The 23,281-nt window shown below is 44.5% G+C and overlaps 1 protein-coding gene across 1 annotated transcript; it reads left to right on the forward strand.

Moving 5' to 3' along the window:
* Window positions 1-846: 846 nt before the first annotated feature.
* On the forward strand, window positions 847-18,975 carry LOC146350600 (pulmonary surfactant-associated protein A-like). The gene is made up of 6 exons (XM_084845270.1): window positions 847-1,200; window positions 1,717-1,738; window positions 4,713-4,807; window positions 6,061-6,150; window positions 11,562-11,639; window positions 18,425-18,975. The coding sequence occupies exons 3-6, from the start codon at window positions 4,726-4,728 to the stop codon at window positions 18,799-18,801; spliced, it is 627 nt and encodes a 208-aa protein (XP_084701396.1). The 5' UTR covers window positions 847-1,200; window positions 1,717-1,738; window positions 4,713-4,725; the 3' UTR covers window positions 18,802-18,975.
* Window positions 18,976-23,281: the final 4,306 nt, after the last annotated feature.

The following is a 23,281-nucleotide window of genomic DNA, read 5'->3' on the forward strand; positions in this document are numbered from 1 at the left end:
AGTTTGAGCTCAAAAAATATACCCAAGACAGGTATAAAAATGTGTTTTTTAGGATTTAAAACATTTAGAATTGTATACTTTGAGAAAAAATACATTTAGGAATGCATATTTTGTGAGAAAATGCATTCAAAAATGGATGTTTAAATAGAAATTTTCATGTAGATTTTTTGTTTTTAAGATTGAAGATTAATGTGGAGATGGGACAGAATAGATGTTTTAAAGAAAGATTTATACGATCTGAAGAGAAACCAGAGCATCAGAATGGATTTATGAATTAACACATGCAAAGCTGCCTTGGACCAGAAATAGACTGATTCATCCATCCTTAGGCTGCATGTCTGAACTGGGGCCCTGTTGGATTTTGGATTTTATGTGATAAAACCTTCATTTCATTGCAGAACATGATGACTGATTGATCAGTCAACACATTAACACACTTTACCACCAGAAGGGTGTAGGCCCCCAGGGCTGTACGCAAATTAACAGTTGTTCTAGATCCATAATGCTCTCTGCTTTTGCTTATTAATTGCTATTTCTTGCAGTTGGGCCTCTAGGCTCATAAGATGAGTCAAAGGCCAGTGTAATGCCCCCTCAGCACATTCCATGATAATGAGATCTGGTACTGTTTATCTTATCAGAGCCTAGGATGTGCCTGTTAGTAAAGCTATGTTTATCTTAAGCCACAGGTGTCCATGCTGAGAATATGGTAATAGTCTTGCTTCTGCCAAATATGTGACTAAGCACTGCTAGGCTATGCTGGGAAAGTTGCACCCATAAACTCTAACACACATGATTAATGCTAGTACCTGCCATATTGCCTCACTGCTATGCCTGAACAATATGTATGATATAAAAATCATCTTGCAGCACAGCTGTTGTGTGATCCAACCACTGAGTATGCCTGTGCGCTTTAAGTACTCAATAAACGTCTCCTTGTAAGCAAACCTGGATCTGACTTATCAGTTTCTCGGCACCTCTAAATCTTGGAAGCCCACGGCCAGGGCATACAAAGGGCCCTCAAGGCAGATTGTGTCCAGAGTCCTGATGTCAATGCAAAAGACGGCACATTTGACCAAGAAGGACACCGAAGTTTTTATCTGTACTCTGCCGTAGGCTTCAAGGAACAGTACATCCTCCTGCATTGTATGTTCTCGGTCAATGTCTCAGATTACTAATCATCTTTTTGTCCCAGCTGTCTGTGTACGTACTATGGCATATGGGTAAATAATATATACAAAGGATGTGTATTTTATATAGAGATGTAGAGAGAACAGCTTGTAGCTTCAGCTTATGTGACCTATGTCTACGTTTAGGTATGTTTTTCCCCTGTGGCATTAAAAATCACAAGAGACATATCATTATTTATGAATTAGATTAAGTTCTGTGGAAACCTTATACTTGCAAACAATTCTTAGCAGAAATATTTTTTCAAACGTCTATTGCCCCATTCCCAGACAGGACAGTTTTTCTTATTGTGCTAGATCTTATTTCTAAAAGACAAGGAATCAATATTGTCTGTTGACCATTCTGCCTTTGCTAAATCTTTTTACATAATGAAGCAACTATGTAAATACAATTGGTGGGAGGAAGAGGAGAAATCAAGTTAAGCCAGCAACTATATAACATGAACATATATATATATATATATATATATATATATATATATATATATATATAAACACACACTATAAATTGACTCTTTTCTTGTTTCCTCAGTATTCTACATTGGAGCAAGACGGTAAGACAAACTCCTCTGTTTAGAAGTCTGCAATCCAATACCCAGTTTCCTGGGAGTTTGTTCTATTGAATTGAATGGGACTTACTTTTGAGTTGATATGTATAGGATTGTGTTGTAAGTGTGGATTTAAACTTCTTTTGGCATATTGAACTCAATTACATTTTTATAATTTTTACTGTTTTGTTATTGTATTTTTGTTATGTTGTTTATTGTACACCACCTTGAAATCCAGAAAGGAAGAAGGGCAGTATAAAAATGTTTTATTTATTTCATTTCTATACCGCTCCATAGACAAAGCTTTCTGGGTGGTTCACAACAATTAAAACCCCAAAACACAGGATAATACAATATAAAATATAAAAGCTGTGCTGGCTGGGGATTGCTGGGAGTTGTAGGATTTTTTTCTGTCTAAACACGCATAGGATTGCACCCTTAAGGATTTAAAGGTCAGCACCAACACTTTGAATCAGACCTAGAAACTGATTGGCAACCAGTGCTGTTGACACAGCATTGGAGTAATATGTTCGAAATGGCTAGTCCCAGGAAGCAGCCTTGCTGCTCTATTCTACGCTAACTGAAGTTTCCAAACTGTCTTCAGAGGTAGCCCCATGTATAATGCCTTGCAGTAATCCAGGTGGGAGGTTACCTGTGCATGGATAACTGTAGTCAGGCTATCTCTGTCCAGGTAGGGCCATAGCTAGTATATCACCTGAAGCTATAAAAGGCACTTCATGCTACTGAGGATACTTGAGCCTCAGATGACAAAGCTGGACCCGTGAGCATCACCAGATTATGAATTCACCTTCAGGGTGAGTGCAACCATATTTAGAGCAGGTTGAGTGCCACTTCACGGGACAGATGAACCACCTACTAACAGAACTTCCATCTTGTCTGGATTGAGTTCCAGTTTATTGGCCCTCATCCAGCCCATTACTGAATCCAAGCACTGGTTCAGGATAGTCACGGTCTCACCTGCATTGGATGCAAAGGAGAGGTGGAGTTCAATGTCAGCCACATATTGATGACATTTCACTTCATCCTCTGAACAATCTCTCACAGAGATTTCATGTAGATGTTAAAAAGTATGGGGGACAAATAGAGCCCTGAGAGACATCACAACAGAGTCTCCACAAGGCAGAAATAGTTCCCCCAGCACTGCCAACTGGAAGCAGTCATCCAAGTAGGAGCAGCACCATTGTAAAATGGTGTCTCTAACTCCCAATTCAGAGAGCCTCTCCAGAAGGACACCATGGTCGATGGTATTGAAAGTCACTGAAATGTGTAGGAGAACCAACAGGGACACACTCCTCCCATCTTTCTCCTGGCAAAGGTCATCCCACAGGGCAACTAAGGCAGTCTCCACTCTGAAACCAGGCCTAAAACCTGATTGAAATGTGTCCAGATAATCAGTGTCATCCAGAAGTGCCTGAGGTGGACTAGCAACCATCCACTCAATAACTTTGGCTAGAAATGAAAGATTGGCTACTAATCTACATTTTAAGGTCCTATGGATCTAACCATGGCTTCTTGAGGGGAGGCTGAACCACTGTCTCTTTTAAAAAGTTGGATGATCTGCCATGCCTCAAGGAAGCATTGATCACTTCTGGAATCCAGGTCCTCAGGCCAGATGTACTGGCTGTAGTCAGCCAAGGAGGGCAAGGGTCAAGAGCACAGGTAGCTGAATTGACAGAACCAGGCCCTCTGTCAAGGTCATCAGGCCTCAACAATTGAAACTCATCCCCAAAATCTAGACAAGACAGTGCACTGGACACCTCCACCATTTAGTTTTGCATAAACAAACCACCCTGAGAACCCACATTTAAACTCACAATCAAATAATGGATGATAGAGATCTTATTGTGAACTGAACTGACATTCATTAATAGCACTGGCATCTCCTACATCTCCTTAGCTGGCCTCTTGACCCCCAAACACCATATCTCCCCCTCCCCATAATTACTTCAATAGTGGCACATCCCTGCCCTCCTCCCCAATCACTCCATCCTCCTAAGCACATCTCCAAGCTAACTTAAATCCCATTCATTTCAATGGGTCTACTCTAAGTAAGACTCACGTTGGGTTTTAGTCATGGTCTCTAGGCACTTCCAGGAAGGATCACTATTATGCGGTTTAGCATGGGGCTGCCCTTGAAGACAGTCCAGAAACTTGCATTGGCCCCGAATGTAGTCACTAGGGTTTTGTTGGGGTCCAGCATGCTGGATCGTGTCATGCTGGTCCTACAGCATTTGAACTGGCTGCCAGCCTGTTACTGGGCTCAGTTTAAGGTACACAGGGACACAAGAAGCTGACTTATACCAAGTCAGACCTTGGTCCATCTAGCCTAGTATTGTTGGCATTGACTGGCACTGGCTCTCCAGGGTTTCAGGCAGGAGTTTTCCCAGCCCCACCTAGAGATGCCAGGGGTCAAACCTGGAATCTTCTGCATGCAAAACATGTGCTCTGCCACTGAGCTATGGTCCCTCCCTGATTTTGATTTTGATAGCATGCACCAGGGTGTCTCAGGAACTGCCTACTACCATACAGTCACTGTACTTCTGAGGCCATTCTTTCTATATGTAGCAGGTGGATATCAGAGGCCCATGTTATTGTGGCACCCACAATGTGGAACAGGCTCCCAAGGGACTGTGATGATGATCACAATGATGATGATTCATTTGTTTACGTACCCCCGGCTCCTTCACTGTCTGCTTTTAAAGGGGCTCTGAAAGCAGTTGTTTTCCTGTTGATACTTTTAAGCGATGGCCTCCCTTAATGTGTATTTATCTCACTGCCACTTTTTTCCCATACTTAACCGATGTTTTTTTAACAGTATTTGATATGCTTTTCTAAAAAGTCTTTTATATGGCTGTTACCCCCTTGGGGTATATTTTGATATGACGAGGTGGGATACGAAAGAACACGATAAGATTATTTGATGCAAGCCCACCTGGCACGAATGTCTCTCTTTGTTCAGCTGATCGAAAAGGATGTTGCTGTCCCACGTGGTTCATATCCTTGCAGCCGCAGCTGCCTTGCTGGTAACAGGCCATGCTCGGGAAACCTGTGCAGGTAAGCCTGGAAATAACCCACTGTCTGGATTGGATCAGCAAGAGGATGTGCAGGGGGGCTACTAATGTCTAGGTTTCACTGTTGCAAGAAAACCTTCTAAAGAAATGATATCCACGTTTTAAAAAAAAATGCAGCCCCTGAAATGTATACCTTTCACTTATTAGAATGGGCAAACATTATTAATAGCAACACACTCAGGGCGGCTAGAGGCTGACTGCTTGTAATCTTTCCACAAGGCACGTGCATTGAGACAAGAGGAGAATACAGAAGTAACTTGTGTGTCTTTTCTCAGCATTTCGTGTAACAACCCAAAATGTCATAAGCTGCTATTTTAAGTAAGAACCTGACCCAATAGGCTGCTGAAGTGGGGATACAGAAACACTTCTTTCTGTATCCACAGGAAATAAAAACAGTGTGCCATTCACAGCAGCACCACAGTGGACTAAATAATTTTAGAAAGAGCTTTACTGAATGATCTTACTACATTATCTATGTCAGGGGTGGGCAACATGCTGCGGGCAAATCACATCCCTGTTTGTTCATTTGTTTGCAGCCCCCCTGGCCCTGCCGGCACCACTGAAATTTGGTGGTGTGGTGGCAGTGGCAAAAGAAGCAGTGGTTTGCTGCTGTGATTTGGGGTGTGGCAGCAACAAAACAGGGGCTGTTTTGTTTTAAAACAAAGGTACGTGGGGAGTGCATGCCTCGTTTTCAAACAAATCATGCTCCAGGAAGCCTCCCAGGAGTGCAATTTTGCTTGAATACTAGGCGCATGCTCCCTGAACACATTGATTTAAAGGAAAGTTGCAGGGGCTGGCTGCTGCGCCAGCACATTTCAACAACAAAATCGGAAGCAGGGTGACAGCAGCAACTTTGGGAAGGGGGGGTAGCCCGCAGTGGTTCTGTGTGAGTAAATTGGCACCCAGACCTGCTGAATTTGCCCACCCCTGATCTACGTGAAAGGCATGAACATGGGAATGATTAGTAACACCTCATAAATACCATTTTAGTGGGGGAAATGCACTGACATTGAACATTTGCTGTTATCAGTGAAGGATATTATTAATCAAAGAACAACTTTGGATGTTTTATGCACGGACATTCTTGAGTTCACATTATTGGCTCTCGCACGTGCATTTGTTCGTCTTCTACAGAGCAATGGACTATTCCATGGAAATTCAGGTGCTCTTCTAAAGTCTGGAATAATGGCATGAAATCTTAAAGAAGGTTTTCATCCATGTGTTTCCCTCCAACAGGTATCCAAGGTCCTCCTGGAATAAATGGACTCCCCGGTCTACCAGGGGCACGGGGCAAACAAGGCGAGAAGGGAGCTCCTGGGCAAGCAGGTGACAGCATCATCTTTAAAGTGGCATTTTAGCCAGATGTTTTCCTCTGTGTGTATACTAAAGGTGTGGTGGAGGGGAGAGTGAGACTGTGCCTATAGGGCTTGCCCCTGACATCATGTGTCCTGCCAGGCCTGCCCCTCAACTTCTGCACATTTGATGCAATGTCTGAAAAGGGGAGCCTATGCAGAGGTGTACATAATTATGCAGATTATGCATGGTGTGGAGGAAGTGGCTAGGGGGACATTTCCTTCCTCTCTCAAAATACTAGAACCCAGGGTCATCCTGTGAAGCTGATTGGTGGGAGATTCAGGACAGAGAAAAGGATGTACTTCTTCACATAGCACAGAGTTAAACTATGAAATTCCCTACCACAACACTTAGTGATGGCCACCAATATGGATGGCTTTAAAAGGAGATTAGATAAATAAAGTCTTCTAGAAATCTTCCTCACTGGCCAAACACAATGAGTGGTGGTGGTGGGATCCTCCTGAAGAAATTAATTATCTCTGTAGTGAATAGGTATTAATTAAGGCATCAAGTGAACAGTTGAACAGAGTTCTACTTGTGTAAGGCCCTATTCTTATCATTTTCATCTCTTCAACAACAGCAACTGAAGTTCAAGAAAGATGTCATAACCTGCCTCCTAACTTGGGTTTGTTCTGATGACAATGTGATGAGGACAAGTCCTTGGTACCACCTCTATATTTTGATTTTGGAGCCTTGCTCTCTATGAGAAGGGATGCCTTTTGAAAGTGGGAATCTGGCCACGTTCACAGTTCCAAAGTGATCTGTTCTCCCTGCTCAGGCAGAGAAGACCATCAAGGAGGGGTGGAGCCAAGAAGGGAAGGTCCTGAGGAAAGGCACCATGGACTGAATCTGGCCCAGGGCCCCATGATTCCCCATCCTTGCCATCGGGCCTAATAGATTCCTGTTTCCACTCTTCCACTCTGAAGCATATGCATGGGGGTGTTCGCAGGCACTGTGCCAAGCCATTACAGGGAGTAGGAAGGGTTTCTGTGCTCCTTTTACCTCCCCCCAAAGGAGGAGCCTTCCCTCCTCCAATCAGTAAGAAACATAAGCTTGACTGAACAATCGGGGGGGGGGACAAGGATATAGGAGGCAGTCATACCACTCCTCCCCCCAAATGACAAGCGCCATGTGTATACGTGCACTACGGAGGGAGGGATGGTGAGAACAGAGCTCAGTTATGCCCTATGGTGATCCTTCCATGGGTGGGTGTTGCACCGTGGTAGACTGGATAGAGCCCTATGGTGTCTCATCATTCTTTAAATAACTCCTGGCCAGTGCTCAGGGCATTACCAAAGAGAGATGGAATATGAACAAATACCATCTTCTTTACATACCACCTTCGCAAACAATGTATTTCTTTACAAGTGAAGCTAGCTAGGCACACACACAAATACTGCCTAAATTTGAGTCAAATTTAATAGGGCCACTGGTGGTACCAGGTCACATGAAAGCTTGTATGTGCTATGCACAAAGGCTCCCTCTCTGCAGGCATTCTTTCTGTATTCACAGATGCAAGGGGGTGGGACTGGCTGGTGTGCAACCTCAGGGGCAGGGCTAGTTGGCACGGTGCCATTCACACACTGCTAGGATACATACGTGGTTCGCCTGAATAAGGCACACCACCTTCAGCCCCGAGGCTGTCAGGTAGCCATCCCTGGTCAAGAAGAAGTATATCGACTGAGTTTACCAAAATGTCCGTCTCAAAGAGCTCTTGTCCACAACTTACAAATAGCTTATTATTTTCTTGGAAAAAAACCTTTATTTCTATAACAAGTAGATTTTCCTTATGAAGCAATTTGTACAGGAATCTTAACAATGTATTTTTTTTAATGTTGTTAACATGGTTTTTGTAAATTTGCACACCTTAAAGCAGATGTGGGCAACTTTTTTTCTTTCAAGGGTCACATTCACTGTCAGGGCTGCATGTCAGTGGTGAACAGGGCTGAAGCCAGCAGGGGGCAGAGCCAGAGCCAAACATGGATTGGATCACCTTTTCTTCTTTTTCCCACTCTCTTTTCTTCCTTCCTTCCTTCTTTTCTGAACCCCCTTTTCTCTCTACCTCTTCCTACCTATCCAGTGGGCAGCCAGGGAAGGGACAGATTGCTCTTGCAGGAGATCTGGACTTATTGCATGCAGAGGGCTTTTGAAATTAGGCTAGGGGCAACATGACATTAGCTCGGGGACACAGGGGCCACATGCTACCCACTCCTGTCTTCAAGAGACTGGCTAAGACTAAAATCAGTACTTGCTAGGTAATATTATAATATGTTGCAGGGTGCAACCCTACCGGGTCACTGCCCATTAGAAGGAAGCCTCCAATCTCAGAGGCTTCCAAGTATCCTATGCCCTGCATGAGTGCAGACCGGCAGGGCAAGAGGAGTGACAAAGGCGATTTTCACCTCTCCATCTTCCATTTTTAAATATTTTCCTCTAGAGAGGCCTCTGAGCAAGAGTCTCAGGCCTCTAGCAAGAGTCGTGCTGCCAGGGGTGGGGCTGGAGAGGCCATAGGATTTTGCATATATCAGCCTCTCCCCTCCTGCCAACTGGAACGTCCCCTTTTTGACCTCTCTGAGGTCATCCAAGGGTGCTTTTGTAACATGGGAAAGCAGATGCTATGGAGAGGGAGCAGAACTTGCAGTTCCCCTCCTGAAGTTGCGGCAATGTCGATGGCTTCAAGGGGAAATCCAAAAGATCCTGTGGTCCCTGGGATGCTCTCCAGGGATCATGGGATTGCACCCTCAATTCTGTTCGGTTTAAATAGTTATTTTGTCTGTACAAGTATCTCAAAAGAAGAGTGCAACTTGAAACATGTCACACTGGATTTGTTCAGTTTAATTCATTTGTTATTTCTTGCACTTCTTCCCCTCCCCTTTCTTTTGCACCTTCTGGTAGATGCAGCACTTTAGTTTTCAACCTATTGCAGCAATTTAAGGAATTATCAAAATTAGAGCTTTCTTTCAGGACACCTAATGTGCACAGTGTTCCTTATCCATTTAAGCGTCTCTAAATAAGTGTTCTGAAAATGTAACAAATGTCTGTTGAGGGGAATCCCACAGAGTATATCCAAGAAAAAGAGTTTAGAAACCACAGCCATGCTGAATTTTGTAGCCCACAATAAAAATTTATCTCTAAAGGGAAAAGCACATGTAATCTTGGATTGAACGAGGCCATAAATTCTAAACCACAAGCGTGCTGTTCAATACAAAGTCATGAATCAGGCTAGAAGTGCAGAATATTAATTATTTTTTTGTTGCCCCTGCAGAAAAGCTTGTGAATGAAAGATAATTCTTGCTCAGTGTCTTAGTCATGCGTGAAATACATATTCCCAGCATCAAACTCCACAGGCCTCTATAATATAGTCAAACCACTAGAGGGAAGTATATACACTTGCTTAAAATTGTGTACACTTGTTTCCACAAAAAGCTTCAAGGGTTTAGCTATTTGTAACACTTGAAGAAAACGAACTTTTCTGCTCAAATCAAATAAACTCTCCAGAGTCCAGGCATCACAAGAATACATTCCAAGAACAAGAAAGAGGCAAACAATGGTTGAGCTCTAATTTTTGAAAATATAAAATCCACCTGTATATTTTCAAAAATGTTAACTATCGTTTGCTTCTTGTTTCCAGTGGTCCCAGGGGCAGTTCCAAAGGAAACCTGAAAGCACCACATTATGTAGTAGTGCCAGATTTGAATGTCTGCAAAAAAATTTCTACCATTTCATCTTAAGACTCTGACCATGCTGCAGACATCATGGCTTCACCACTGCCAGCTTTCCTCCCTACTGTTTTCCCCATCTGCTTTTCTAATATCTTGCCTGATGAAAAGATCTGTATATCTCAAAAGTTTGCACATTTTTCTGATCATTGAGTTGGCCTCATAAAGGTATTATTACACTATATGAATTTTGGATCCCCCCCCCAATGGCCAACGTCTTTGCTTTTTGTGTCACAAGAATATAGTGTCCTTTAATTTTAAAATCTCTATTGATTTTAAAATTAAAATTACATCTATTGCTATCTCCATCAGTCCTCCTTCTGGGCAATGAACAGAAGAAGCTGGTAAGTAGTTTGGGTACCACTACTGGAAGTTGTGCTGAGCACCTTTCGGCAGCAGTAGCCAACACCCACCCCTGAGAGAGGTGAAGTGGCAGAGAGAGAGAGAGAGAGAGAGAGAGAGAGAGAGAAGGAAAGAAAGTCATAGGGTGGCAGAAAGAGAGAAAGTGGCAGGGTGGCAGAGAGAAAGAAAAGAAAGCATAGGGTGGGAGAGAGAGAGAGAGAAAGGAAGAAAGAAAGAAAGAAAGAAAGAAAGAAAGAAAGAAAGAAAGCAAGCAAGCAAGCAAGCAAGCAAGCTGTAGGGGAGATGTGGGGGGAGAGGAGAAAGCTGTAGGGTGGCAGAAAGCAAGCAAGCAATCCATAGGGTAGCAGAAAGAGAGAGAGAAAGAGAGAAATGGTAGGGTGGTAGAGGTGCCACTGTGAGTTGGCTGAAGGTTGCAGCCACTACACCAGGGGTGGCCACCTCTGGCCCTCCAGACATTTGGGCCTACAACTCCCATCATCCTTCACCACTGGCTATGGTGGCTAGGGCCAATGGGAGTGGTAGGCCAAAACATCTGGAGGGCCACAGATTGCCAATCTCTGCACTGCACAGTGACCTGGTTTGCACGATCATAACAGACCACTGTGGATTTTCTCCCTATGGGCCAATGGCCCCTGATAATAATAAAAAGGTTCCCACCCCTGGTGTAGGCAGCAGGCAGCAGACTTCCGAGGCCTCAGTGCTGATCTGTATTAACTGAGCATATGTATCACAGTGCATCCCAGGATCCTCTGCAATACCCATGGTGGGAATGGAGGACAAGCTGTCTTTCAGGGAAGCTGCTCTGTCATCATCGATGTTAAGGGCATCTGATAAAGATAGTAGGAATAGAATCTGAAAACTCCTGGTTTGCATTTACAGTATTGCATTTAGAGTGGAATGCTATGCATATTTATTCAGAAGTAAGTCCCAGTATATTCAGCGGGGCTTACTCCCAGGTTGTGTTGGATGTGCATCCAGTATGTGTTGGATGCACTTGTCTTTTCCTTTCAAATTTCTTTCAGCACTATTCATAATCAGAATAACAATATACTACAAGTCCATTTAATACAGCAAAATCAATTTATTTCAAATGGAAAACTAAATATGCTTGACATACAGAACTAGTTATTTTATTTTATTTTAATTGTATTAATTAATTTATACCCTGCTTTTCTATAATCGGTTTATATTCAAGGTGGCTATTAAGGTAAATAACTATGTCATGTAGTGAATGTCACAGTATCATAGAACCAAATAACAATTACAATGAAATGAATCAACAACTGTTATTGTTGTTCACAGGTCTGCCGGCATCGCAGGATGTTAAATTACAAAACAACCTCAAGGAACTCAAACACAGAATCACCAGATTGGAAAGAGGTACACTTAAAACATAATTGCTTTATTCCATGCCGATTTAAAAGTTGGGTGATTTGTTTAGATTCTTATTCAATTACCAGCCAAGCACTCTTTCTTTTCTTTTCTTTTTAAGAAGGACTGGAGAAGAGGTTATATAATAAAACTAAGTTTTCTCCAACATTTTTCAAAACTATGTACCATTCAAGTTACCATTCAAAGTTGAATTAAATTATTTTTTTCAGAATTTCCAACCTTTAGTTCAGTTTTAGATTTGGTGCAAGGGCCTAATTCTTACTGAGATGGCAAACCTAGGTCTGAGTTGTACCACTTCAGATGGCAGATGGAGACTAAAATGGTGGACTACTCCTACTCCTATACCTACACACACACACACACACACACACACACTATCCTTACACATAGAAAACTAGCAGGTCCGAGAGAAGTTGAGCCTCCCAGAACTCTGACTTTCTCTGTGGAAGGAATTTTTGTGTATGTGAGCCTCCACCCGCAGTCTGACCTGCAGTCTCCACCTCAATATAACTAGGTAATGGCGAGCAGATGCAAAGAGAAACAGTACTGCACCTTTAAGAGGTCTATGGAAGAAGAATTTCAGCAGGTACAGCTTTTGGTACAGACATGACAAAACCTTTACCACCTAGAATGCCCTCTATTGCACCATTATAAAGATAGGGCAACCCAACTGACATGGGAGGCTTAGAGGACACACTAGTCAGGACGCTAGACAAGAACTTTATTGTGTCACTCAAACAAGAACAGAAAAGAAACAGGAAAGTCCTGACTCCACCAAAATACAACTAAATCCACTGCCATCTAGTGACTAAACCATATAATGACACCATTCCTACACCCACCCTCCTTTGAATTCGGTCACTCAAGTATAGGAATGGTCAACTTCTGTTTTCAGGAGGGTCACTACTTTTGGAAATGTATTTTGCTGCACAAAGCAGTCCCCTCACTCTATAATAATAATGTTGGCAGTTCTCTAGCATTAACAGTTTCACAGTTGTGGTTCTCAAACACAGCACTGCATATACTTTACAATATTTATATACTACTCCACATCAAAGATTTCGGAGTGGTGAACAACAAGATAAAAGAATAAAACCCCATAATTAAAACAATTAAAAGATTTTAAAAGAACAGATTCTGAACTTAATAAACTGCAGCTGGTCACTCAGGGAAGGCCTCTTGAAATAGCAATGTCTTCAGGAGGTGCTGAAAACTGCACAACATTGGCACCTGCCTGACCTCCAGAGGCAGGGAATTCCACAGGAAGGGGGCCACTACGCTGAAGGCTCCTTCCTGGTGGACTCCAACCAGGCCATAGATCCATGTGGAACCATCAGGAGCAAGCCCTCCAATGACCTCAGTGACCAGGCAGGTTGGTAAAGAAGAAGGCACTCTCTCAGGCATCCTGGTCAAAACTTGTTTAGGGCTTTGTACACTGGTACTAATACCTTAAACCTGGCCTGGTAGTGAATAAGCAGCCAGTGCAGTTCCCTCAGCAAACGAGTTGCATGCTGAAAAGGGGCAGCTCCTGACAACAGCCAAGCTGCTGCATTCTGCACTAGCTCCAGCTTCTGGACCAGCCTCAAGGGCAGCCCCACATAGGGCACGTTGCAGTAATCCAGTCTTGAGGTTACCAATGCCTGTACCACTGTGGCCAAGCTATTCCTGTCCAGGAGAGGCCACCAGCCGAAGATGGTAAAAGGCCACTTGGACTTCCTGTGACAGTGATGGATCTAGGAGTGCCCCCAAACTACAGACCTGATCTTTCAGAGGGAGTGCAACTCCATCCAGAACAGTCTATGAGCCTATCTCCCAGATTCAGGAACCACTCACCCAGAGGGCTTCCATCTCGCCAGGATTCAGTTTCAGTTTATTGGTCCTCATCCAGCCCATTACTGAGTTCAGGCAGTGGTCCAGGACTTGCACTGCCTCTCCTGATTCAGATGTCACAAGGAAATAGAGCTCTGTGTCATCAGCATACTGATGGCACTTGGCTCCATATCCCCTAATGACAGCTCCCAGCAGCTTCATATAGATGTTAAACAACATTGGGGAGAAGATGGTACCCTGTGGCACCCCGTAGTTCAATTGCCAAGGGGCTGAGGAATAGTCACCCAGTGTTACTCTCTGAAATCGGCCCCGTAGGTAGGAATGGAGCCACTGTAACACAGTGCCTCCAGTACCCATCCGGAGTTGATCCAGAAGGATACCACAGTTGATGGTATCAAAAGCCGATGAGAGGTCAAGCAGAATTAACAGGGCTGAACTCCCCCTGTCCCTCTCTCGATAAAGGTCATCCATCAGGGCAACAAAGGCTGATTCAGTCCCACAACCAGATCAAAACCCAGACTGGAATGGGTCTAGATAATCTGTATTCTCCAAGAGTGCCTGCAGTTGCTCTGCCGAAACCCTCTCAAATACCTACCATTTGCGACTGGGCCGTAGTTGTCTAATACCGTTGGGTCTAGAGTGGGCTTCTTCAGGAGTGGCTGCACTACTGCCTCCTTAAGGACAGCAGGGACTACCCCTTCCCACAGGGGAGAATTTATCACTCCCTGGACCCACCCAGTCATACCTCCTCAGCTAGCTTTTCTTAGCCAAGAGGGTCAGGGATCAAGAGGGCATGTGGTTGGTTGCATTGCTGCAAGCACCTTGTCCACAGCAAGTGGAACTGATCCCACAAAATCAGGCAGATGGTGGCATCAGACACCTCAACTGGAACTGTGATAAGAACAGCATCAAGTTCACTGTGGAGACAAGCGATTTTGTCCTCCAAGTACGATGCAAAATGGTCAGAGTGGGTCCTTGATGGGGCCAGGGCCCCATTTGCTGGGGAGGGTGTTAACAACCCCTGGACCACCTGGAAGAATTCCGCTGGACAGCTACATGAGGATGCAATGGAGGCAGCAAAATAAGCCTTCTTTGCTGCCAGCACCACCACGCAGTACGTATAATTATGTGCTCTAGAGCATGCTCGGTCATCTTTGCTTCGAGTCTTATGCCATTTGCACTCTAGCCGACGTCCAGCCTGTTTCACTGACTGCAGCTCCCCAGTAAACCAAGGAGCAGAGTGGGCTCTACAGTGCTGGAGAGGGCACTCAGGTGCAATCAAGTCAATGGCCCTCTGCATCTCACTGTTCCACAGTGTGGCTAGGGCCTCGGCTGGATCACCAGCTCTCTCCACTGGAAAATCCTCAAGAGCATTCAGAAATCCATTGGATTCCATCAATCTCCTGAGGCAGATCATCTGAATGGGTCCCCCACCCCTGCAGGAGGGAAGTAACACCATGAGTTCAAATCTCAACATGAAATAGTCTGACCATGACATTACTTGGACACCCCCCCCCCAATCTTCAGACCACTCAACTCACAACTTGGAGCAAAAAACAAATCAAGGGTATGCCCTGCGTCATGTGTTGGGCCAATGACAAACTGAGACAGCCCCAAGGTTGTCATGGAGGCCATAAAGTCCCAACCTGGAACTCCAGAGACAGCCTCAGCATGGTAGTTGAAGTCACCCAGAAACACCATCCTAGGTTCCTCCAACACCACACTCGAGACTGCCATTGCCTGCTCAGTCAGGGAGGATGCTGGGCAGCAGGGTGGGCAGTACACCAGCAGCATCCCTAATCTGGCTCTATGGCCCAACAGCAGGTGCAGCCCCTCAAGGGTTGCTCCAAAGTGGAGTAGTTTCTTGGTGATGGAGATGGAGGTTCTATGAACCACAGTGACTCCTCCACCCCGCTGCCCAGACCTCCAACCTATGTTGGTGCTGCACCAAGTACCCAGGTGGGCAGAGCTGAGTCAGGTCAACCCCACCCAGCTCACCCACCCAAGTCTCAGCAATACACACCAGGTCAGCCTTCTCATCCACAATTAAATCATGAACAAGTCCAGTCGTATTGTGGACTGACCTGGCATTAAATGGCAGCACCGCAAGACAGGAGGGCTCAGTGGATGAGCTACCAGGCACATGAGAACTAGAGGAAGGGGAACCATGTATAAACATCTGTAGCCCATTCCACTTTGATGTACCAATCCCCTCCTCCTGCCATATCTCCTGCCCCAAGTCACTGGGATAGTGGTGCTCCCTTCATGGGTCCCTGTGTCAGAGTTTCCCAAGCACATCTTTACCATACCAGAACTACCCACACACTCTCAACACCCACCCACCATTCAAACCTACTCTCAACCATTCAACACATACACTCCACTCATCCAACAATCACTCCCAGCCAAACGAACACAACTGCAGTTTGTAGCTTGCGGTTATAACCAGCCATTGGTCACAACTAAGACATCAGGACTGCCATCCAACCAAGCAATATAAAGAACAAGTAAAGTGCTTATTTCCTAGTCGTTCAACCTACTTCCATTAGCTCATGCTCATTCCATCTCTCACCTGGAGTGTGGCAAGCAGTTCTCCCCCCAGTTCTCACCCAGAAGAGGCCCCACTTCTAACTGCCACAGGCTCCCACCCTGGACAGAAGAAGCTACTCTGTTACATGAAGCCCCAATCCCCTGCCTCTCACCCAGGGTAGGCAAACGATGAGATATAGGTGCAATTGTTGTCAGGGAATCCCTGCTCTAGCTGAGGGATGCCCCACTCACACAGAACAGGGAGCCAATAGTGGAGGAGGAGGAGGTACCCTCACCCTTGTGGCATCCTGAAGGGGCAAACCAAAGGGGCGTGATCCCTTTGGGGTCACCCCCTTCGGGGACACCCCTGCTGGAGTGGCCCACCACCTTGTGGCAGGGCAGCTTAGATCTCTGTGATGCCGGAAGGTCTCAAAAGGGCGAAGAGATAGCACTCTGTTCTGATTGGCTGGAGATCGTCGGCAGGTGGCTTCACTCCACAATCATTGTCAGGCTGAGGCAAGGCAAAGTTATGGGGGAGCCATGGCAAGGAGCTGCAACGTGGTGGAATAAATCTCTCTCACCAGTCCAATCGTGTAGGGTGCCTGGTTGATTATGTATACTTACATGTTGTGTAATGTAACCAAAAGAGAGCTGGAACATTTTACTGTGGAGTATCTCTACTACTTACAAGATGGAAACATTTTTTTCCCTTTTCCCTGCAAATAAAAGGGAAGGCAAAATATTTACCTTATCTGGAGTAAGGCCCAGATAAGGAGCTGGATAAAGAGATGAATAAAATCAGGAGGTGGATAAAATCCAGTTGGGCTATCTCTGCCCTAGGGAGTGTTTCCAATTTCATTTTTGTCTACCTGTTCACTTAAGGGGTGGGGAAACATTTTTCTGCTGAGAGCTACATTCCCTCAGGGATAAACTGCGAGGTTCCGCATGCTAGTAGTGGGTAGAACTGAAGCCAGTGATGGGCACAACCAGAGTCAAAAGTGCGTGGGGCCACCACCTTTCTCTGTCTCTGCCACCCCTTTCTGCTCTCTCTCTCCCTCTCTCTCTCTCCACCCATTGGAGGGACAAATTGCTCTTTCCAGAGGTCTGAACTGACCACTTGTAGAGGGCTCCCCCTCTTCCATCACTCTATCCCTTACAGCTCCCCCCTCCCATTTTTTCCCCTCCTGTCCTTCTCCTCACAGTCTGGGCTCCCCCCACCACACGCACATGAAATAGGCTGAGGCTACAGGTTCCCCATGTTTGACTTAATATTTCATATCTTTAAAACTTAAAATCCGTGATATTGCACCACTTGTGACCCACCAAGCTAAACACAGCCCAGCAATCATATATGGTGGCACACCAAGGGTTCAATAAAGCTCTTGCTCTTTGGGAATTTACCTACTAGGAATTGGCAAAAAGAAGGGCGGTGTTTCAAGCCCTAGGTAGTTTATATTCAGCTGGGTAAGTCACAAGTTGCACAGGCCCAGTCTACCAAGAACTTCACCTGAGCAAGCCCTATTCAAAGGAATGAGATCTACAGAAGAACTGCTGTTATGTTGGGGCGGGGGGGCTTTGGCTTAGTTATTGCTTTGAACTTTGGTTGGCAGCTCCTGTAGAGTGGGGAGTCGCAGCAGTGGGGGGAGCTTCTGCACTATAAGTGGCAATGTCCTCTCCAGGTTGCTGCATTCATTTGTGAAATTTAAATGTCTGCACAATAACTAAAAGATTTGGTGACAAATATATCTTCAGTAATCCTAAAAGTTTATCAAATGTCTTTGTTTTGGGTGAGGCAGGAGCAGTGAGCGATCTTATTATGGCAAATGTCTGTGGCCCACAAACAGTTAAGGGCACAGCTCACTTTTGTTCAGCATTAGCTATCTTATTTGCTCCCACATAGAATGAAAGCCATTCAGCATAAGAACCAGGCACCAGGCTGACTAACATCAAACTCTTCCATATGTCCAATAGCAGCCATTTTCATTTCAAGTTCTTAAGTAGGCCTAGCTGACTGTTTACCAGTTCGCTGTATTCATTGGATTCACAGTCCTTGCTGCCTGTATAGGTCTCATTATCCCACCTTTGTTGCCACAAATTCTTGTATAGGTAGAAGGAATGACTGGAGAATCAGCAGGTCTTAAACACAACTCCCTTTATTTATCACACACAAAAGTGCAGAACTTAGCAGAAGCTCATCCCACTGCTGCTGCTCCCAACTTTAGAGGAGCTGCCAAGGTTCAAAACAATAAGCCACACTAACAACACACACGCACACACGAATACGTAACAGCTGTGTTTTCCTGCATATTCAGAAAAGCCTGTCCTGAATCTCTTCTACTTCTTGGATTGTACAAGACCAAGGAGGAGAATGTTTAATGGGACTAAGTAACGAGGTCCTCCATTTTGTTTTGCAGCTTTAGCTTTGAACAGAAAGATTGCAGTAGCTGGTGATAAACTGTTTGCCACCACGGAGAAGACAGCTGATTTTGACAGCACAGTAAGAATATGCAACACTGCTCATGGCAGCATTGCATCTCCAGTGAACAAGAAAGAGAATGATGCGATTATGAGCTTTGTGAAAGAATGTAATACTTATGCTTATCTGGGCATTACAGAGGGGCATGTTCCTGGGGAATTCCAGTTCCTGAATGGAGCATCCCTGAATTTTACTAACTGGTATGTGGATGAACCCAAGGGGAAAGGAGCAGAGAAATGTGTGGAAATGTACAGTGATGGCACCTGGAATGACAAACTGTGTAGTAAGTACCGCCTCGTAGTCTGTGAGTTTTAAAACTAAACACCACAGCCCTTAATAATGGGATGGGGGGGCGTATTTTTAGGGTCCACATAATTTAGGCTTACATATGTGAATCAGAATAATTGAACATTCTTTGCAGTGTAACTTGATACATCTGTGATTATTCTGCGTCAGAAAAAGAAAGCCAATAAAACACAATGCATTTCACTCTGCTTTCCTTTTGTTGCCTATGTACAAAGCCTCAGCTACTTCTAAACCGTTTGTGTCAATATCACTTTGTTCAGAAACAGAAATGGAATTTCGGGGGGGGGGGGTGTTTAAAAACACAAGAATAAATACAATGATAATTAAGAATTAGGAGTTTGTTGTTAGTGTCACAACTGGCATAAAAATAGTTTGGCCAGGAGGACAGAGATAAGTGTATATGTTCTGGCAGGGGGAGAGAGGCTAGGGTCCTATTTAGATAAGGGAGGGGGGGTTGAGAGAGAGAGGATTTAAGAAGGTTCAAAGATATTCTCAGGTAATGGTTGGCAGCTGACTCCAGTAGAGTGCTGACAGAAGGGGAAGCCTGACCTGTAGACATTTTATTTTGAAGCAAAGGGTTTTGTGAATGTGTGCCAATATACCTGTTCGCATAGTTGCCTCCTTTTTCTTTTCACTGGCTCCTACTCCTGTACCAAACAACAGCCAGAAATGTTTTTTTTTACATGTTGGAAAAAAACTTTACCTGTTCCATGTCAGTGTAGTAGGCTACTGGTAAAGGCAAAGAAGCAGTTTTACAAAATATTCAATCCTGTTTATTGGAGTAGTACTTTCACCGGTTTTGATAGCCCTCCAGGGCCAGCCCAAGACATTTTCTGCATGAGGCAGAACAGCAAATGACTGTACACCCCTCATCAAAAGGCATAATACCCAAGGCTATCTGTGTTATTTTGGCATCTGAGGAAGAAAATCCCACAAGCGCCTCTCCCCGGGGCTAAAAAATAAAACAATAATAAATTAGACAACTAACAATTTGCTGCCCTTTCATGACACCCAAATCAGTTGCCTGAGGTGGCTGCCTCACTCTGTCTAATGATAGGGCCAGCCTGTATCAGTGTGGCTCAAGTATCTATTTGTATATAGATATTTTCCCCTTTCTCTCATTCATGAGCTATTACTCTGAAAAATAACTTGGTGGTGAAATATTTGTAAACAAAATGCAGCAAAATAGTAAATTTGCCAAATTCACTCCTGGAAAAGGCAGGCTCTGTGTCTTTAAAACATGCATGACAGGCAGAAAGTCTGAAGGTGCAGCTTTCGCCAGCACAGATATGCAGTCATGGTGAAAACAGCACCAATTGGTTTCTGTCTGTTAATGGCCCCAAGCTTCTATCAGGACAAAGGTGGAAACCCTGTTCCTTTAGAAGCTTTCATATAGCCACTGTGGTAAAAGCCCAAAACTGGAGCCAGGCTATGCAGTAGCGTCACCACACTTTAGGTTTGCCTCTTAAGGGCATCTCTGCACCAGCCTAAAATCCTGCATTTAAAGCAGGGCTTTCTGCTTCTGTTTTAAATGCAGGATCATGACGACTCCCTTTCTCACCCGCTTCCTTTGCCCCCTCCCCTTTGCCCCTCCTTCTCCCCGTATCTGAGTCTTCCATTGTCTTTCATTTATCTCCTTCCTCGTCTTGCTGCTTTTCCTCTTTTCACAGAGGGAACTCAAGCAGAACACAAAGGGGTAATTTGATAGCTCATTATCTGCGATCTATTTAAAAATGGAACAGTTCAGTTTCCGGCCCGATTCAAAGTGCTGGTATTAACATTCAAAACCCTTAACAGCTTGGAGCCAGGTTATCTGGAGGATTGCCTCCTCCCATATGTGCCTGCCGGGACCTTACGATCATCCTCAGCGGCCCTTCTTCGTGAGCCCCTGCCAAAGGAAGTGAGGCGGGTGGCTACCAGGAGGGTGGCATTTTCTGCTGTGGCGCCCCGGCTGTGGAATGAGCTCCCTAGTGAGGTTCGCCTGGCACCTACATTGCATTCTTTCTGGCGCCAAGTGAAGACCTTTTTATTTTCCCAGGCATTTTACCATTTTAGCTCTTTAGACTTTTAGCTTTGCTGTTTTAAATCTGCATTTGAAATCCCTGCACTGCTGCTAGGTTTTATTCTGGTTGTATTGCTTGTTGTTGTTGTTGTTTATTCGGTCAGTCGCCTCCGACTCTTTGTGACTTCATGGACCAGCCCACACCAGAGCTTCCTGTCGGCCGTCACCACCCCCAGCTTCCCCAAGCTCGAGTCTGTCACCTCCAGAATATCATCCATCCATCTTGCCCTTGGTCGGCCCCTCTTCCTTTTGCCTTCCACTTTCCCTAGCATCAGCATCTTCTCCTAGGTATCCTGTCTTCTCATGATGTGGCCAAAGTACTTCAGTTTTGCCTTTAATATCCTTCCCTCAAGTGAGCAGTCTGGCTTTATTTCCTGGAGTATGGACTGGTTTGATCTTCTTGCAGTCCAAGGCACTCTCAGAATTTTCTTCCAGCACCACAGTTCAAAAGCATCTATCTTCCTTCGCTCAGCCTTCCTTATGGTCCAGCTCTCGCAGCCATAGGTTACTACGGGGAATACCAGTGCTTTAGCTATGCGGACCTTTGTTGTCAGTGTGATGTCTCTGCTCTTCACTATTTTATCAAGATTTGTCATTGCTGTCCTCCCAAGAAGTAAACGTCTCCTGATTTCCTGGCTGCAGTCAGCATCTGCAGTAATCTTTGCGCCTAGAAAGACAAAGTCTGTCACTGCCTCCATGTTTTCTCCCTCTATTTGCCAGTTATCAATCAAGCTGGTTGCCATAATCTTGGTTTTTTTGAGGTTTAACTGCAACCCAGCTTTTGCACTTCCTTCTTTCACCTTCGTCATAAGGTTCCTCAGCTCCTCCTCGCTTTCAGCCATCAAAGTGGTATCATCTGCATATCGGAGATTGTTAATGTTTCTTCCAGCGATTTTAACTCCAGCCTTGGCTTCATCAAGCCTAGCACGTCGCATGATGTGTTCTGCATACAGGTTGAATAGGTAGGGTGAAAGTATACTACCCTGCTGTACTCCTTTCCCAATCTTAAACCAGTCCGTTGTTCTGTGGTCTGTTCTTACCGTTTATACTTGGTCGTTATACAGATTCCTCAGGAGGCAGACAAGATGACTTGGTATCCCCATACCACCAAGAACTTGCCACAGTTTGTTATGATCCACACAGTCAAAGGCTTTAGAATAGTCAATAAAACAGAAATAGATGTTTTTCTGAAACTCCCTTGCTTTCTCCATTATCCAGCGGATATTGGTAATTTGGTCTCTAGTTCCTCTGCCTTTTCTAAACCCAGCTTGTACATCTGGCAATTCTCGTTCCATGAATTGCTGGAGTCTACCTTGCAAGATCTTGAGCATTACTTTACTGGCATGTGAAATAAGTGCCACTGTTCGATAGTTTGAACATTCTTTGGTGCTTCCCTTCTTTGGTATGGGGATATAAGTTGATCTTTTCCAATCTGTTGGCCATTCTTGTGTTTTCCAAATTTGCTGGTATATGGCATGCATCACCTTGACAGCATCATCTTGCAAGATTTTAAACAGTTTAGCTGGGATACCGTCATCTCCTGCTGCCTTGTTATTAGCAATGCTTCTTAAGGCCCATTCAACCTCACTCTTCAGGATGTCTGTCTCTAGCTCGCTGACCACACCGTCAAATCTATCCCCGATATTATTATCCTTCCTATACAGATACTCCGTATATTCTTGCCACCTTTTCTTGATCTCTTCTGCTTCTGTTAGGTCCTTGCCATCTTTGTTTTTGATCATACCCATTTTTGCCTGGAATTTACCTCCCATGTTTCTAATTTTCTGGAAGAGGTCTCTTGTCCTTCCTATTCTATTATCTTCTTCCGCTACCACGCATTGCTTGTTTAAAAATAATTCCTTATCTCTTCTGGCTAACCTCTGAAATTTCGCATTTAATTGGGTGTATCTCCCCCTATCATTGTTGCCTTTTGCTTTCCTTCTTTCTTGGGCTGCTTCCAGTGTCTCAGCAGACAGCCATCTTGCCTTCTTCGTTTTCTTTTTCTTTGGGATGTTTTTTGTTGCCGCCTCCTGAACAATGTTGCGAACTTCTGTCCATAGTTCTTCCAGGACCCTATCTACTAAATCTAGTCCCTTAAATCTATTCTTCACCTCCACTGCATATTCATTAGGAATATTAGTGAGCTCATATCTAGCTGATCTGTGGGTCTTCCCTATTCTCCTTAGTCTGATTCTAAATTGTGCAATAAGAAGTTCATGATCTGAACTACAATCAGCTCCAGGTCTTGTTTTTCCAACTGCATAGATGTCCGCCACCTTTGGCTACAAAAGTTGTAGTCAATCTGATTTCGGTGTCGACCGTCTGGTGAAGTCCATGTATAAAGTCGTCTCTTAGGTTATTGGAAGAGAGTGTTTGTTATGCACAGTGAGTTGTCTTGGCAAACTTTTATCAGCCTATGTCCTGCTT

This window comes from Heloderma suspectum, chromosome 3 (assembly GCF_057233095.1).
Source record: "Heloderma suspectum isolate Gila_16-S chromosome 3, 16-S_ref, whole genome shotgun sequence".
NCBI classification, from domain to species: domain Eukaryota; kingdom Metazoa; phylum Chordata; class Lepidosauria; order Squamata; family Helodermatidae; genus Heloderma; species Heloderma suspectum.